Raw genomic sequence first — 17,225 nt, forward strand, 5'->3', positions numbered from 1 at the left:
AAAACAACAACATTAAAATAAAGCCAAAATATAAAACATTTGAACAAAGATCTTTTGGGAGGTCCTGTCAATTTAAAGTGCATTAAATACACATTTATACGCATTTGGCACATCAGTTTAAGTAAAGAATTAAAAGCACTTCTTACAGTCAAGTTGTTGATGCCCTCAGAAAATGCTCCAATTTGCCTTACGGTTCCTTCAGAGTCCTCCATCTAAAGGTAAAATCAATCTCTTAAACAGTTTCCTTTGTCAAGTCAGCAATCGATTTTAGACTTCCAAATACTCCTGCACGTCAGGTGCCTGTCATCTGTTCTCTGCACATGCGAACACGATATGACCATCAAAATCCAAACTGAATTTGAATGTTTTTTAATTAGAATGGGAATTGATTGTTTCCATTTCTGAACAGATTATGTAGCATATTCATCCTATTGCTTGACTTAGAGTAATACTACACATACATGTCACTTAATTATGTAAATTCTCCATCCTCAAAGAAACAAACAGAAATGTTAACCCCCCCTAGTTTAAAACATGTAGGAAAAACGCCCTGTGAAACACCGTTACCTGCTCCAGGCGGTCAAGGTCGTCATCATACAGTCTCATGTCCATGCCTCGTTTGTATCCTTTCTGGAAACTGATTCCTCTGGGCATCGCCACATCCATGGGGCACACGTACTCCTCCGAATCCTCCGGCCTCTTTCTCCGCAGGCTCCCGAAACTCCCGAACGCCAGCTTCCTGGGCTGAGGTGCACATGCAAAACACACAACCTAGGCTGTAGTGCACGGGGGGGGGGCAACTGGGCTGCCCTGCCCCCAGGAGCCGGAGTTCCACCCGTGCGCCAGGGACCAAACTCCTCTCCTTTTAAAGCACAAGAACTTAAGAGCTTTACAAATACGGAAAGGGTGTCAAAAAAAGTGCGACATTCCACAAACCTTAACTTTCGCGGTGGCGGTGAGAACGACGTAGTCGGGCGACTCCATCGCCTCCTGCTTCTGCTGCTGCGCCTCGGAGCCTATGAGCAAGTTGAAGTGTGTGGCCAAGTGCCGTCTCAGCAGAGTCTTGTTTGGGGGGATATTCAGCAGCAGCGCCATCGTTTCCACGTTGAACCGCGGCTCCAGCACCTTGAAGATCGGAGACATGGCTCAGTGCTTTGCTGTGGAAGGCGAGCAGCAACACTGTGGCTGTGTTGTGTGTGTGTTAAGCTGCTGTTGCACTGCAATTTCCCTCAGGGGATCAATAAAGTATCTATCTATCTAGCCACGCTGTTGAAGCCGACATCAAAAGGGCTGAGGGAGCTAAATTGGCGACTAACCACCGATCCAGCCGGGTGAGCAGGACGGCCTCCTCTCGTCTGCAACCTTGACGATGTTCACATAATCAAGTAGCGCACAGCTCACCATTAAGCCCCCGTGCACACCACTTCCTCTGAGGTTGGGTGCATACTCGGCCAGGTCCACGGAGCGCAGCCACTCCATCACCCTGTGATTCGTCCACTGCGACACCTCGGCAGGAGTGACGTTGTTCTGAAGGAAACGCCAAGTGTGATACGCTGTCAAAGCTGCATTCCTGTGTGAGAATTCCCCATACCATCCTACCAAGAGCCAGCTGTCACTGAAAATCCCACGTAAAAAATGCCTGGGTAACACTATTCACCTCTACGTGAAAAGTTAATTTCCTAAAACAAGAAAATGTAATACATCATAACATACCATTTGAGTTTAAGGGTCAAATATTTGGTCTAAAAATGTTCTACCCTAGTATGCAGAAAACAAAACAAGGAAGTTGACAGGAGCAGTCAAAAACACATAATGAAAGTCTAAAAGTTCATTCAATGATTACAATATTACTGAATCAATCTAAAAAGGAATTTTGTTTCTCATACTAAGTGTAGCCCCATTTACGTTTGCACTGATTACCTCTTATGATCTAAGGCCATAAAAGAGAGGACCTTTCCTGTGCACCTTGTAGGTGTGGCAATATTGCATTAGCAGGGACTTAAGAAGGATCTAAAGATGATTTGTAGTGAACATATTTCTGGGGAATCCTACCTCATCTGAAGGCCTTCTGCGCAGACAGTTGGGTTCGTAGTTGTTAATACGGAGGACCTGAATGGCTCTTTTGATACTGAGATGATGAAGAACACTTCCAACTTTCAGTGACAGCAGATCATCCTGTTAAGTGAGAGACACGGGGATATACAGTATTAATCCGCAGCACAGCTGTGAAAGCGAGCTCAGTGTTTATCATCTACTGAAGTAAACAGTCAATTAGCCATTGCTATTCACACCCATGTTTGTGAAAGGAAGCAGAATGCAGTCATGGCTATAACTTAAACAGCTTAAACAAAAATGGCCAATCATCTCTGGGCTTTACGCAAGGCAACACTATTTGCACTTCATATACACAGATAAAAGTAGCCCTTTTTATTGTACAAGAGAATTTAATCACTTAAAAAGAGCTGACTGTTCATAAACCAGTGAACACTGTTAGTACTGTACTACTTAATTCAAGTTTACAGATGTTAGTTTTTCCCTTAGCTTGATATTAGAAGCAGTCTTTTCAAATTAAAAACTGCACAGCGCTCGTGCAAATGCACTTACAACAGTCATATAATGAAGCATTCTTCCATCAACCCTGCCTTCATCAAACTGGGTCTTGTACTGTGGCAGCCCAATGTCATCCAGCCATCCTAAGAAAGAGATTGAACTCACTCACTGGTCTGGCAGGCAAAAAACATCACAATTTCCTCTTCTCATTATAAATGGAGGGTAAATCAGTGATAAATTGCTCCTTTACAAGATCTTTTTTAGAGAAGCACGTGAGTAAATTCAGAAGCTGCCCTTCCTGAAGAGAACTTGTTTAGCCACTACAACCTGGTTACTTTTATTCTTCTGAATAAAAGGGGAAAGGGGACCATTCCTAAAATGTGGAATACAAGACAGTCATAAAAGTCTCTACAGAAATTGTAGTCTTGACTGCAAACATGTACAACTCAAAAATGCTATGATAATGAAAAAGAAAATTCAATCTGGATTCAAAGCGGGGTGCTTTTTAATGCTGTAACTCACTGGTGACCCAGTTGTAGTCGAGCTTTCCTTTGTTGTCGTCTTCCTCGGAGCCCAGAGCCTGCAAGGCCAGCTGCAGCTTCTTCCTGTGGAGAGGGTGCTTAATTCCCAGCTCCTAGAGAAAGAAAGCGTCTCAGGGATGCTACAGAGGTACATCCAAGCCAGTTACCCACTTTGTCTCAAAAAATAAACTAAAAGTTACCACCATACACCACCTGATCAAGTAAGGCTATGACACAAGCTACCCATCCACACTGTTGAAGCTGGTGCCACGTGGTTTTTCAAGAAACAGCTGGCTGAGAACTTCATACAAATTCACTTCTAAAAATCAAATCTAGTCGGTCCAAATGGTCTCGGGTGGTCTGCCAACAAGGTTAAGGTATTCTGCAGCTTTTCACTGCAAGCCACATTCCAGCCGAGCCCGAAGACGGCGGACAAGAAGATCTCCGCGCGCGCATGGCTCACCCTCTCCAGGTCCTGCTGAGAGGCCTGCAGCAGAGTCTGCCCCGACAGGATCCACTGCTTGGCCGAGCCGACGTGCAAGCCCAGGCCCTGCTCCTGCAGCCAGTTACACACCTGCTCCTTCGTCCACTTGGCAAAAGGCGCGTCGAGCTCACTGCAAACACACACGGGACTCTAGCTGAAGGGACTGGCTGTTCCCCAGCAAGAATGTCGACCGCTTCCCCCAACACAGCTCATGCAGCGTAGGCTTCACAACGTCTCCTGCCAGTTGCCCCATTTTCTACAGCCAGTGACATCTTGACGTCTTTCAAAACAGGGTCGGTTCCAGCCAGCAGGGATGCGCGCAGTGGGCGAGAAAGCTCCCTCGTTGAAAAGGGTGCGAGATCAGTGACATGCACGAGATCCGCAGTACAAAGACCCACTGTGCTCAGAATCCAGTCGCTGCGCGATCACTCCACTGCTTTAGCTATGCTTCCCTTTGAGAGCTCACTCAATCTCAGCACAGCCATTCAGACAGCCGTTGGGTCTTGCGACTTTAAAATAACTCGCACGTGACTGTTTCACGAAAATGCTAATTTTAAGCCAGTCTGCTTGAAACAGAGATCTTTTAAATGATTTAAATACACCGAGATGGACCAGTTATTTCCTTTGAGGTCTTCGTTTTTCTTTTGAATTCTGGGTTCAAAAATACATTTGCGGACCCTCCAAAACATTGTAAATTGCTGACTATTACTGTCAGTATTAAACTTTCATTCATTCAGCTTAATTCTAAAGTGTGCCACACTCATTTGACAAGTCCCTTTAAAAAGGCAACTTCTATACTGTATGGCACGACTTCTATCCTCAATAGTCATTGCCCTTTATTGCTCCGTGGGTCGCTGCAGCTGTGTTAGTTGTGGGGCTAATATAACCATCCCACTGAATGCTCTTGATGTACCAGTAAGCTGCTGAGAATTCTGTGGTTAAGCTCGCCGCAGGACTCAAAGTTAATGGGTGCGTGGTGGGTGACAGTGTCGAAACGTAGCAAAAACACTTATGGAAGAACTCACTGGCACAAGCGGACATTGCATCCGGTCTCTCTCTCTTGCACTGGAGGAACCTGCGCCATCACGCTCCGCACTCACCTGCTCGCATTCTGCAGGTCCCGAGACCAGCCCAGCCGGGGCCCCGCCGTGGCCCTCACCCCGCCTCTCTTAAACTCCGGCTCCGACATGTCATCAGGGTTAAATGTGGTGGACTGGCTCCTCTTCAGCCTGAAAAAAAAAAAAGGTTTAAGTCGTAAAAATGTTTAAACATCCACTGAACTGCACTGTGACTTCTTGCATCCTCTACAGAAGGCAAAGCAGTGCCTGTGGGTTATACTAGACCGTTTCTGGACCTGACTTATCCAGAATTTATGTTAACAAGTGCACCCCTGGCAGACAGTGTACCGTATACTAACAGCTACTGCCCACTATTGGGAAGCGTTAGAACAGGGTTACAAGTGATCATTAAGAGTTTACAGTTATTCTGAATGCTAATGATGCAGAGCACACAAGAACACAATCAAGCCCACTGGAAAAGAAACAGACGTACTGTATGAACTAGACCAGCACTGTAGGGGACGAGAAACTTACTTTCCAAATAACTTCTTGATACCTCTGGCCTTCTTCCTGGACTCGGGAGAGGAGGGCGACGTGTGGGAGCTGTCCGTCTCTGCTGACCTGCGAGGGACTCCGGCCAGATCCAGGTGCTCAGTGCCTTCCCTCTCTGTCTCCGCTACAGACAAGACAGGCTCCTTCAGCCGAGCACCCGAACACCGGTTTCTCTTTCCATACGGCAGCATTCAGGGCTGGATTTTATGACAGCGGAAGGGGCTAATGCGAACCTCAGCAGCTGTGCAGAGTTATTCATGAATCTGTGCAGAAAGGGCAGGTTATGCACTGCCCCTCTGATAGTGATCAACTGCTACAATGCAAACGCAGCCAGGACCTGGGTCAAAGTCAAACCTTTTATAGTCCTAAAAACAGAAAAAATACTGCTCAAAGCACACTAATCAGACTTTTATTCAGATGTCTGCAGTACCTGAGTGACCAGGTATAAAAAGATACCATGAAAAGCACTACAGTAACTGGACTTCACAGTTGCTGTAGTGAGCTTGGCAGCTTTGTGTTCAATTAAGTCTCTTCAACCATCCTTACATGGGAATCTTGTGTTTAAAACCCAGCTCTGAATGCGGTATTAGGATGGTTAATCACACAGGTGTTCCACACTTTGTTAGAGTTTCAGATCACCAGGGTAAGATATGGAAGCAATGATGAGCGATTGACTAACGTACCTAAGAATGAAAGCTACTGTACTTCAGACCAAAACTACCCACAAAGCAGTTTCTGCTTAAGTCTGATAACTACAGTTAGGTGGGAAAATTGCAGATGACATTCTGTAATGGGTAAGAACAACTGGATTTCTGAGATATTTTGAAAGTTTGAGGAACACTCATATCCCCTTCCCATCCTGTTAAATGTATTTTAACAGTATGTCAATTTAACATGCTAGAAATTCAACTTCTTAAAACTGGACAGGACTAAAAATTGATAAATGATTTTTGTTTTACACCTGGTTTCAGAAATTGTCATCCTGTGGTAACAGGCTGACACATCAACACGCAAAGGTCAGATTGCTCTTTGTAGCTTTCTCCCACGAACACATTTTGCACAAAGAAAAAAACTAGAAGGTATTTTAAATCAAACATGAAGCACCAACCTGAAAGCCAGCTTAGTGAGTAAAAAAAGGAGGATTATTATAAAAATTAAATTTCATGCAAGGCACTCTATAGTCAACAAGTTCTCCATAAGGGACTAGCAGCCTCTACTAGCGAGTCACACCCATGTTGCGAGATGCAATGAAACTGCAAACAGACGTCCAGCACACCCTGACAGGATATCCAGTTGTTCAGTTTACCCAGAACACCGCATTTCTGCAGACCACCATGCACTCCATACTGTACCTAATGTAGGTGCGCTTGCACTTCGACTGCGATCTTCACATGTCCACAACATGTACACGCAGAGCAGCAGCGGACAATATGCAGAACAAAGTGAAGCGTACAAAATTACACGACAGAGCACAGGACCTCGCGGTGAGGAAGCACAAGATGACAGCACACAAGAAACCCAGCAGCGGTTCCCATAGATAGCACCACATGGATGAGTCTCCTTTGCAGGAACACTTCAGTACATCCAGGTTTCCCCACATATATACAGTTACAAAAGGAGGCCATAAGTGTTTACATAGCCTAGATTTATGTTGCGTTGCCAAAACTGAAGCATTAAAAACTTACATATAATACTTTACATATTTACACTTTTCCTTTAACACTACCTCAGATTCAAAACTCCTTCCACCTGAAACCATTTTCACCTGTTCTTCTATCAAGTATTTAACTGAGTACTGGAATTTCACTCAGACATGCTCCTTTCATTGGCTCCGGTCCCTGTAGTTCCTAAAGGGCTCGAAGCCATGCAAATGTACATGGAAATGTACACAAAACAAAAGTGTTACGTGAATTCGTGTCATTAAAACAGGTTACAGATTCCCAATCCTGCTCCTGGAGGCCCTGATAGCTTTTCATTCCTGACCTTAATGACATAATTCAATCCGTTGCATGATCCGAGTATAAAAACAAAACATGAAATATTCCAAAGCTTACGATTTTATCTTACGAAGTGCAACAGTGAAAAGGCAACCAATGAGTTTAGCACCCTTGTTAAACGTGGCCACTGCTCCTGCAAAGCTTCCTCAAACTAGATCCGAGTCCCGTTTAACGTCCAGCACAAAATCAAAGGAACCCTGAAAGCACGCAGAGTTCCCACCTAGGTTAGGAGCGCTCGCCGTCCTCTTGCCTCCCTTGATCTTGAAGAAGCCCCGCCCGAACGACGCCCTGGCCTTCCGCGTCCCGAAGCTGTCGTCCACTGAGCCGGCCTGTCGGGGAGACTTGGGCGGCAGGCTGCCGAACTTGCTTATCTCCTCGAAGGCCTTATTCTTGAAAGAGTGACAGAGCAGCACAACTGAATCCACATGTCCGCCTCGGGGCCTGGCTGCACAGAGCTCAACCAGCACGAGAGCTGGAGTCATGCACTTGGACTCAAACCCGGCCCGGCCATGGTCAGTGCTAATGAAGGGCAGAGGGGCAGCTGCTCTGATTAATCAGTAGGCAATAATACATCTCGTAACTGGGCTCGAAAAGCTAAAACCAGCAGAAGATAGTTGGCAATGACTTGTTTCTGAAAAGATTGCTGTCTCACAATAACCACTAGGTGTCCCGATTGCACCGAGAATGAGTCCAGATGCAGTTTTTAATTTGGCCATTACAACACCGAGATGTGTTGCCACATAACTAGAAGCAGATAACTGAACATTTCAATTAGCACCCTGTTCAGTAAATCCTGTTACTACATTTGGCTCTGACAGATTGAAATATTACAGTTCATCTATGGCTACTAATGCACTATTTAGAACTGTGCAATAAACATCACCAAAGAGAAAGGGAGTCTTGCTGCTGGAGGTAAGCCCAAAGATTCACTTTTTAACAAATTAAAGGCTTTATATTAAGGTCTTTCACATGTGTCCTTGCATAATATACCCCCGTGTGGACTCTGCAAACCCACATGCAACTCCATATTCCGATCCCGGGGAAGACAGAGGGGTCTTTAAATCATGCAAGTTGTATCCTTTGCTGCTCTAAAAGGGTTTCATGCAGAAGCAGTCACATGCCAGCTACAGTTTTTCCTCTTCACACGGGTAACGGCTACCACTGCTCCCTTCACAGGCACTGACAAAACCACACAGGCGCCAACCTTGATGAGAAGTAAAAAGTTCTCCGCCATCTACAGACAGACGGGCAGGCAGGCAGGCAGAGCCCCAGAGGAAGGCAGCAGGAAAAAGAAGAGGCACATGAGAGAGAGGTAACAGGAAAGAACGCAGATCTGAGCCAGCGGGGTTTCTCCCCGGCAGGTGAACTGCTGATCACCTACCTCTTGTGGCGTCTGGTGGACTGATGGGAGGACATTCTTCTACACCAACAAAGAAAAGGCAACATTTCACAGGAATGAAAAAGTTTTCTTAACAAGCGTCTTTAAAGACCTGGTTTTGATGTCTTGGAAGATGAAAGGCAATGTAATTTACCTTGTCAGCATCACTGCTTTTTAGATTGTCCAGACTGCTTGATTTTGTGATGTCTGGGGATCTGTAATAAAAATGAACAAACGTGTTCAAAACACGTCCAAAAGCTGTCCGCAGTCTAAGCCTTATGGGAAGAAATTGATTGCAGGATAAAAACTCACACAGGGCTGTCGCATATTGAAGTCTCCTGTATTTGCGACACGTCAGGAGTCACCACTCTGCTGTATAGGTTTAAAAAAAGAACAAAACGTATTGGGATTAAAACGATGGAAACGATTCCACTGTGGAGCACATTCAGAGAGACTCCTGTCCAGAACGGCCATGTCAAACCTGTCCTGTTCCTTCTGCTCCAGGGCTGTGTTCTGCTCAGGCACGCAAGATGACTTGGGGGTTGATGTTGATGCAGAGATGGACACTTGGAGGACACTCGTATGTAGTTTACCGGAGAGCTGAAATGAGTGAAAAGAACTGACTGCTGAAGACCACCCTCATAAGACTCACACCTTTCAAGTGCAGTAAAACCTCAGTATTATTGAGGGTTATGTTCTTGAAGTCTCCATGAATGACAATCTCACAAAATGTGAGACTTAATACCTTAGGGGGAAAACAGGGTTGGTTCTGTGGCAAATGAAACCAGTGTTAATTTAATCAGTTTTTGAATTAGTCAATCTTAGTCAAGACTAAAAAGTGAAACACATGTAATCAAATTTTAGGCATTTGATTTAATTTAATTGGCCAAAATTTCACTAAAATCAACTGTAGTCAACTAAAATGGATGTATGATTAAAACCTGTATTTCTGTAGCAATAGTTATAACTATTTCAGAAATAATGTTAGTATTGTTTACTAAATGAAAAAGAATAGTGTAAATTTAAAGCTGTTTTTCTACTATAATTCAAGTTATTGCATGTGCAAACAAATTAGATTATGGTTATGTGATCTTAGTGAAGTGCTTTCTCTTTTTACATCACTTACATAAAGGCAGAAAAACTGTCCAGTAAATAAAGTTTCTTACAGCTCAGTAATAGGCAAGAACATCAATTAACACACTTTTTTCCCACTCAACCAACTCACTCTCCTACAGATTCTCTCTCATTTCCCACGGATTTCATTGTAAACACTTCACAATATGTCGCAAGTGTAGTGCTTCACCCTGACGTAAAAAGGGGAGCATATCTGCAAAACATCTTCTGTGAAAACGGACTAACGATCACAGGCTTAAACCCTAGCCATAATGTAAGCCCTAGCCTTCAGTGTAGTTTTAACAGCTGTGCAGCTCTTATTCTAGTTGCTGGTTCTGTCTTTAACGATACTATCTTTTCGGGGAAGAGGAGAGGTACCACATGCCCCCGAGGCGTCTCTGAGAGCGTAGAGCACCGTGGTACACAAACCCCACCCGACCCATCAATCAGCCACTTAGGACAGACCCAGGCTCGAACCCGTGATTGCAGAGCGAGTGCAGGTTTAGAGCTGGAGTCTGGAGGCCCCCGATCTAACCTCAGCTACAATGCTCACACGACGCTGTGCTAGTCTGCGTATGGGCACAGCAGGTTTGCACTCTTCCTTTCATCTAACTCTGGTTTTGAAATACAGAAAATGTGAAACATGAAACAGCTCATGGATGAGAAGTGTGGCAATGTTAATGCTGCTGATATGTTATTACCACCACACATTGGAATTCTTCTTTGAGAGATTTTTTGCATAAATTCAAGGTGAACATATTACTTAGACAAAAAAGGCACCTAACTAAAGGAGAAAGAAAAATGGTAATTGAAGCCATTTTGCATTGATGTCTCTATATCACACAAGCGAGGTCTCATTCTGTTCTCAGTACAGTTTGTGGCCATATGATGCCATAAATACCAAGTCATTATCTTTATTTAACAGGAATAAAATCCTGAATGAAACAATAACAATGACTAGCAATTCTCGCATTTGTAGGGAAACGTTATGACTTTTTAATTTACATGAATCTGTTACACCTATTACAGACATAACCTGGGTCTCACAACAGACTCTTTTATTGCGATTCTATCATGTAATCGAGTGCCGCGATCCTGCGGTGCTGCCCCGCACAGTGAGGATTACAAAGGAGTCCTGCATCTATAACAGGATACGCACCTCTCCAGGCACGGGCAGCACTGCCACCTCTTGCCTGGCTCCTGGCTCTTCATGTGCAACAGGAGAAGGCGATTTGTCCGATTCGACAGCGACTGAAATGGCAGTGGACACAGAAACAGAGCTATCGCTCTGACTCTCTTCACTGTCTCCCTCTTTCAGCTTGTCTGAAAGAAAAGGTCAAACCCTCGTTCATGTTTGTAGAAAACAGCAAGAACACCTGGTTATGAAAGATACACATTTGTGATCATCCTAATGGACAACGGATATGCTTAACACTAATCTCTCCTTTCCTGAAAACTGCTTTAGAAAAGCATCTTAAAAGTGAATTACCAGCAGAAATAAATTGTTTTTAAGCGCATTCCTAAAATTAACAGATATTTTAAGAACATGCACATACAAAATAGTCCTCCTGCTCCCCCCACAAAGAGCTCAGAAGAAGATTCTCTGCTCTGGTCCTGAACCCAACGGAAGGCCAGCCATGACCCTGGGATGTACAGTTTCTGTGCAGCAATCATCCGTATGTGCCACGAATATCTCAGCACATGTAGAAGACGCCAGGTCATCATTGTGAATGCCAGCATGCAGACATACTGTACATACAGGTCAACTCAATCTACCGACATACTTTCGGTAGGTCAAAAGGATTCGGTGGAATCTATTTTTATTGAATTCATTGCTAAGAAACAAATCCAAATTAACTGCAACTGCAGCCTTTTCACCAATTTGACTGAATGACTTGGAAAGCTTGTCGCACTGTGTTCTTTTCTGGCAGAGTCATACGCAGACGAGAATAGGAAAGGCTGTGCTCTGCACGCCCAGAGGAAACATTCTGGTCTACTTAAAGTGACTTGGTTATTGCTGGGTCATTTCCTGTTAAAGGAGCAGAATTCCAATTGCTCCAAAATCTGATCCTCACCCTGCTGCACTGCAGGTAGTGCTGCCATAAATCACATTACCTTTTTTAACCTGGGCTGAAATGACCATGTCTTGAACCTTTTTATACCGGTTGAGTGATTGTCGGAGTTCTTCAATTTTACGATCCTGGAATCAAAGTTGGAAAGAAAGAAAAATGTAGTAAAACACAGCATTATAAACAAAGAGAAATCTCCCTCTCTTGTATGCAGCATACCACCATCAGTATCTTACAGTACCAATGTGTCCTTTAGGTTTCAGTGCAGTTGAACAGTTTGGGAATCTGCAGCTTTCTGAGATGATGTATGAAACACGGTAAGATACAATGCATACATCGTTTCCTCTCAGTAAATCATTAATTTAAGAAGTGAGGTAAAACATGGTTTTAACATGGTAGCCAAACAGGCTGCTGATGCACCCATCTTCCTCCTGCTTACCCAAGCCTGCAATAAAGGCAAGCTCTGTCAGGAGGTGGGTCAGGAGCTATAAAATGCCGTTACCTTCTCCTCGTTAGCTGCCATCAATGACTCCACTGCCCTTTTCATTTTTTGCACCTCAAAGTCTGAAAAATAAAACTCACAAAGTTAAACATGAATGGAGAATGTTGTTACAAACTGCCCCTAGCAGAACTGCAATCCTGGTGGTTGTGACTTAGATAATGGCAAGAGTGTTGAACTGGAGCAAAAGAAGGCTGAGATTAGTGAAAAATAAGAGATTCTTCTGACTGAGACAAAGCTTGTGTGTGAATCCTGTGCTGCAGCCACAGCAAAAACACCCTGGAGCAAAGAGGAAAGACAGCCTTACAGCTGCCAGTCTGCAGAGCTCAGGGCAACAGTGAAAGAGTCCCTCTGATGTACTGATGAAGGCTGCTACTGCTTCCCAGACAACAAAAACCAAATGTACTGAGCATCAAGAGAAATCCAACACGTATAGAACTAACATGCACAACATTATCAAAAAAGGTAAATTTCTTCTGCTTATTAACATTTGTAAACAACAGGATGTCTACAGTCTGTCTGACCTCCCCTGGAAGCAGTACAAGTCAAACATCTGCAATGCACGCATGGCTCCAGGCTGCAGCTGCAGTCTGGTGTGACTGACCCATTCCCTAGCCTGGCTTCGCATGATCGCTAGCCTCCGAGCCCAAGAAGCCTCAAGTCTTCTCGGCTCATCCCACAGCTGGCCCATGGGGCTCTGGTCTGGCAGCCACGGCTTCCACAGCATCACTGCCACATTCGCACCTGACAGGAAAGCTGCTGCGACATGAGCAGCACGAGGAGGTTCCCTGTCCTGCTGAAACACTGTCACATCAGGAAGAGCAACTAAGGTAGTGATGGCCAGGTCATCACACCATCTTATCATGCCACGGCGTGTCTCCTGGGGTGTGACCCATCAGTAAGGGACTGTTTCACTGGAATGCTTTGCCATGCTACCGATTCATGGCTGTAAACCCTCCCAAGTGGTTAACAGGTCCAATTTTCCTTAATTTTCACTTGGCTTGACAGTCCTCGGGTTAAATAAGCTCTCACTGTCAAGGTGATTTAGTGTTCATGCAACAGTCACTTGATTATTGCAGCCAGATGTGAATGAGCAAAATAAAACACCAAACATATTTCAGTTATCGAACGTGCATATATTTTTTCTAAAAATACATGTAGGCGTGCAAAATTTCTTTTGATACTCAGCATGAAACGAGTTAATCCAAAAATGAGATCTAAGCCGAGCACTTTGTAACATCTGGTTATCACAACAACCTTTGTTCAATGGCAATGTAGCCAACAAACTCAAATTGGAGGCAATCCTCCAATTAAGTCTCCTGTCCCTTAGGACAATCCCACAGCCATCTAAACCAGGAGCCCCCTGCCAGTGGGGGGTGCTAGATGTTATAATGTATGCATGGATAAACTATGCATGCAACACGTAAGCAGAATACCAAGCAATGCAATAAAAACACTAGTTTTTAAATGATTAAAAAGGGAAAGTGAGTCATATACGTCTGGTAAAAGACCTAACAGGCAGGGCTCTTTGTGGCAGTTCCAGGCTTAGTTGCTGAGGGGCAGAAGACTGGCTCCTGCTCATCGCGGCTTTGTTACAGAGGATTGCTCACACAGTAATGGCTATTTTATGAAATTTCAGGTTTCGTGGACAATTACAGGAAAAAAAATATTTTTGTGATCTGGATGCAGCAGCCTTTGGCCATCTTCTAGGAACAGGATGCACCCTGCAGACAAGAAAATCTCTGAAATAATCAGTGTCCTGTTTCTGGAGAGGACAGGATACAAGAGGTGGGACTACCTAAGGTGGAGGAAGTTGAACTCCAGTACTGCGAGATATTTAGTACAAAAAGCAGGCCCACCATTCTGAATAAAATATCCCCACCCAGGAGATATAAATAAGCAACCCTCTAACGCACCTTGTTTACACATGCAGATTGTAAGCAAAGCACACTAAGACAGAGAAGCGTTGGAAAAAAAAAGGCTAAAACCTTACGTTTCTCTTTGAGCTTCTTTTTAAAATTTTCATCTGTGTGGAATAATGAGCAAGATGCACAACAGTAAGCAATAAAGCAGAAGAGTTACTTTGACATAAAACAGTTTTGCGGTTCTGAACATTTCAGTCCTTGCTTTTTAAAATTTTGTGCAGGTGGTCTTCACCACGGTTTAAACAGTACATTAGCAAGTAAGTGCAGTCACATCAATGATTCTAGGCAAGAAATTCAGGAAGACCGTCTGCTGCTTTGTCCCCAGAGGCCCCGCCCACCTTTCTCCTCCTTGTCTGGCCCCTCCCCCGGAGACTTGACGAGATCCTCCTCCCTGAGCCGCTTCAGTTCCACTTCCTTCTGCTCCAGCTGCTCCTGCAGCATCAGCAGCTCGTCCTGCGACACACACACCGTGGGGGGAAGAGCCTTGGATCAGAAAAGGTGTCCAAGGAGTCAACATTCGGTTCCTGGTTTAAAATCATCATGCACTAAGATCTGCAAAACTTTCTTTGATTGTTTTAACCAAACCAAAATTTTCCATCAGTCTTTCAGGGAACTGTTACTCATCATGAGATGACAGTCCAATATCATCATTGCAAAGTACTTTACTAGGATCGCTTGAACAAAAAGAAAAACTGATTACAAGAGCATGATTTCTCCACTCAGAAACCCCTCTCATGCATGATCATATACAGAAGATGTTCCTTGAACTGAAGTTTGATTTAAAATACCCACCACCCCTACAGGGTTAGCCCAAAGACATGGCAAGAAGGACCCAGAAAAATCACACCTTGTGTGTCTGGAATTTGTGCTCCATCCTCTGCTTTTCATACTGCATCTGACCAACCTTGATTTTCAGGCTAGAGAGTTTGGCCATTAGAGACTAGTGACAGAGAATTAGAAAAGAGAGCAACTGAAAGAAGAGAAAAGGGGAACTGATAAGTCAAAGTTTAAAGAAAGTGTTGAAAGGAAATCTTGGAGGAGTACAAGTCTCTTTAAATTTTAATAACAATAACAACAAGCTTTTTTTGCTCTAGACCATGAAAAATGCCATCTTGCAGGAAACGCCTCAGAAGTGTTAAAGGAATTTGATTTAAAAACAGACCTATGCTTCTCAGTTGTACAGATCATTTAACAATGTGAGAAAGCAAACTATAATTAGTGGGTAACCTCAGGCTCTAAACACTCACCTTGGTTGATTTCAGCTTCTTTTCATACTGAAGCCTCTCATTTTCCATCTCTGTCACTCTAAACCTCAGGTCATTAATCTCCTGGATCAACCCCTGCAAAGGAACAACTTTGTTAAATCTCACGTAAGAACCACCCAAGAATTATCGGAGTGAGTTGCAAATAAATTACATGCAGAGCGGCAGTTGCTGAAACAACTGCACCAAGAGAACTGCACTGTGGAACAACTGAACTTAGAGGCCCTATAAACAAAACGCACTCCCAGAGACACGTCCACTTCAAACCACAATGCCCCACACCAGCTCAATGTGACCACGATCGCCTGCGTGTGTCCAAGACACCTGTGTGAAGCACGTTGCTATCCGCCATCATGGCCTTGGTCACACTTGCGTGTGTACCGAGTTTTATTGCTCCACACTGCACAATACTTTTCACGACACACATCTTTGAGCAGGCCAGATAACAGAGAAGAGTAACCTTTATAAGAAACAAACCAAGACAATCACCAACAAGCCTCTGCCAAATAAAAAAAAAAGAGGAAGAATCCCACTTCAAGTCAGAGGAGAGAAAACATGCACAGTAGGTCTATCACTGGCAGCAGTGGAAAACTTGAAAACATCTGCATAACTAGGTGTAAATCACAATTAGAAGAGGTCTAAGGTCTACACAGGCTGCTGGAGGGATGCATGAGCCACACATTAGAGCAAGGCAGGCCAGTGAAATGCATCTTGAGCTGGAGATTTGGAACCAGACAAAATTACAGGAAAGAAAATGGTACAGAACACAAGGAAGTAAGAAAGCAAAGGTCAATGTTCTGCGCATGGTGTTCTAAAAAAAACTAACAAAACAATGATATACAGACAGTACTGCTGGAATGTCGACTTGTCTAGAACAATTGAAAGGTCAATTGAATCTTAAGGTGAATTGAAAAATTATTTCTATTTGTATCTGTATTCCAGAGAATGAAGTTCTAATGCATGCGAGTGAGTTACAAGTTCTTAAGTCAAGGAAACTAATCCTGACCCAAATAGCAATTACTTGAGTAATCCTTTTTTTAAATCACAAGTCACAAGTAAATCACTTGTAAATGACAAGTCTATCACCAACAGCAGAAATGCAGAGTATCTGCAGAAACTGAACTGATCTCGCAGAGATCATGCGCAGCCACATTGGGACCAGATGTTAAAGCAAAAGAAAAGCAACTGTTCACCTCTTGATCCCCATACTGTAACCTCTTTTCTTGGAAAAGTGCTAGTTCCACCTCCAGCGTCTCCATCTGGTCTCGGAGCTCGGAGATTAAGTTATGCAGTGACTACGTGGAGCGTGAGCAAGCAGAAGATTGAAAAACAAGATGAAGAGAAGGAAAGGGATGGCGGCTTGCTCCCATGACGGGGAACGTGAACACAGGAATTGAAAGGTAATGTTGAGGAAGACGCGTGTAACAATACATCCTTCTGGACATGGAGAGACACCTGCACATTCCTGTCAGCTTTAAACTCACTACCTCTCCCTGCAACCAACACCCGTGCAACCACAGAAGACCACGCTAGACTTGGGTTGAAAACAAGAAATGAACATGAAGCCTAGTGGGTTATAAAATGTTAATTAGGAAAAAAAAAAAACTTTCCACAAGCTCCAGATAACTTTAAGGCATTTCAAAAAGCACTAAAGTTAACAGCCGAAAGGAATTGTCCTCTCTGTGTGGTCTGACCACGCATTAATGCTTTACAAAACCTTAATAATTCACCAATGTATAAAAGAATGCCATGTTACAATAGAACAAGTAAAGGTTTATTCCCTGCTGAAAAGAGAAGAAAGGAAACAACGTTTCGGC

At 43.8% G+C, this 17,225-nt stretch overlaps 1 protein-coding gene across 16 annotated transcripts in view; it reads right to left on the reverse strand.

Moving 5' to 3' along the window:
* Window positions 1-17,225, reverse strand: part of ppfibp1b (PPFIA binding protein 1b) — a 55,820-nt gene that overhangs the window by 2,443 nt on the left and 36,152 nt on the right. For 3 of the 16 annotated variants that reach the window (XM_088645872.1, XM_088645873.1, XM_088645882.1), the window contains 25 exons: window positions 16,602-16,703; window positions 15,394-15,486; window positions 14,994-15,086; window positions 14,485-14,599; window positions 14,215-14,247; window positions 12,225-12,286; window positions 11,769-11,853; window positions 10,813-10,976; window positions 9,022-9,140; window positions 8,853-8,912; window positions 8,695-8,755; window positions 8,544-8,582; window positions 8,367-8,396; window positions 7,383-7,551; window positions 6,518-6,550; window positions 5,148-5,289; window positions 4,656-4,784; window positions 3,535-3,685; window positions 3,073-3,184; window positions 2,605-2,693; window positions 2,053-2,175; window positions 1,402-1,527; window positions 937-1,125; window positions 568-744; window positions 147-212 (listed from right to left, as the gene is read on the reverse strand). In XM_088645872.1, the coding sequence (XP_088501998.1) occupies window positions 147-212; window positions 568-744; window positions 937-1,125; window positions 1,402-1,527; window positions 2,053-2,175; window positions 2,605-2,693; window positions 3,073-3,184; window positions 3,535-3,685; window positions 4,656-4,784; window positions 5,148-5,289; window positions 6,518-6,550; window positions 7,383-7,551; window positions 8,367-8,396; window positions 8,544-8,582; window positions 8,695-8,755; window positions 8,853-8,912; window positions 9,022-9,140; window positions 10,813-10,976; window positions 11,769-11,853; window positions 12,225-12,286; window positions 14,215-14,247; window positions 14,485-14,599; window positions 14,994-15,086; window positions 15,394-15,486; window positions 16,602-16,703 (2,562 nt within the window). The remainder of the gene's footprint in view (window positions 1-146; window positions 213-567; window positions 745-936; window positions 1,126-1,401; window positions 1,528-2,052; window positions 2,176-2,604; window positions 2,694-3,072; window positions 3,185-3,534; window positions 3,686-4,655; window positions 4,785-5,147; window positions 5,290-6,517; window positions 6,551-7,382; window positions 7,552-8,366; window positions 8,397-8,543; window positions 8,583-8,694; window positions 8,756-8,852; window positions 8,913-9,021; window positions 9,141-10,812; window positions 10,977-11,768; window positions 11,854-12,224; window positions 12,287-14,214; window positions 14,248-14,484; window positions 14,600-14,993; window positions 15,087-15,393; window positions 15,487-16,601; window positions 16,704-17,225) is intronic. The other 13 variants (XM_088645876.1, XM_088645874.1, XM_088645875.1 and 10 more) reach the window with 13 other exon arrangements.

The sequence above is a fragment of the Lepisosteus platostomus genome, chromosome 9 (assembly GCF_059453375.1).
Source record: "Lepisosteus platostomus isolate fLepPlt1 chromosome 9, fLepPlt1.hap1, whole genome shotgun sequence".
Lineage (NCBI taxonomy): Eukaryota > Metazoa > Chordata > Actinopteri > Semionotiformes > Lepisosteidae > Lepisosteus > Lepisosteus platostomus.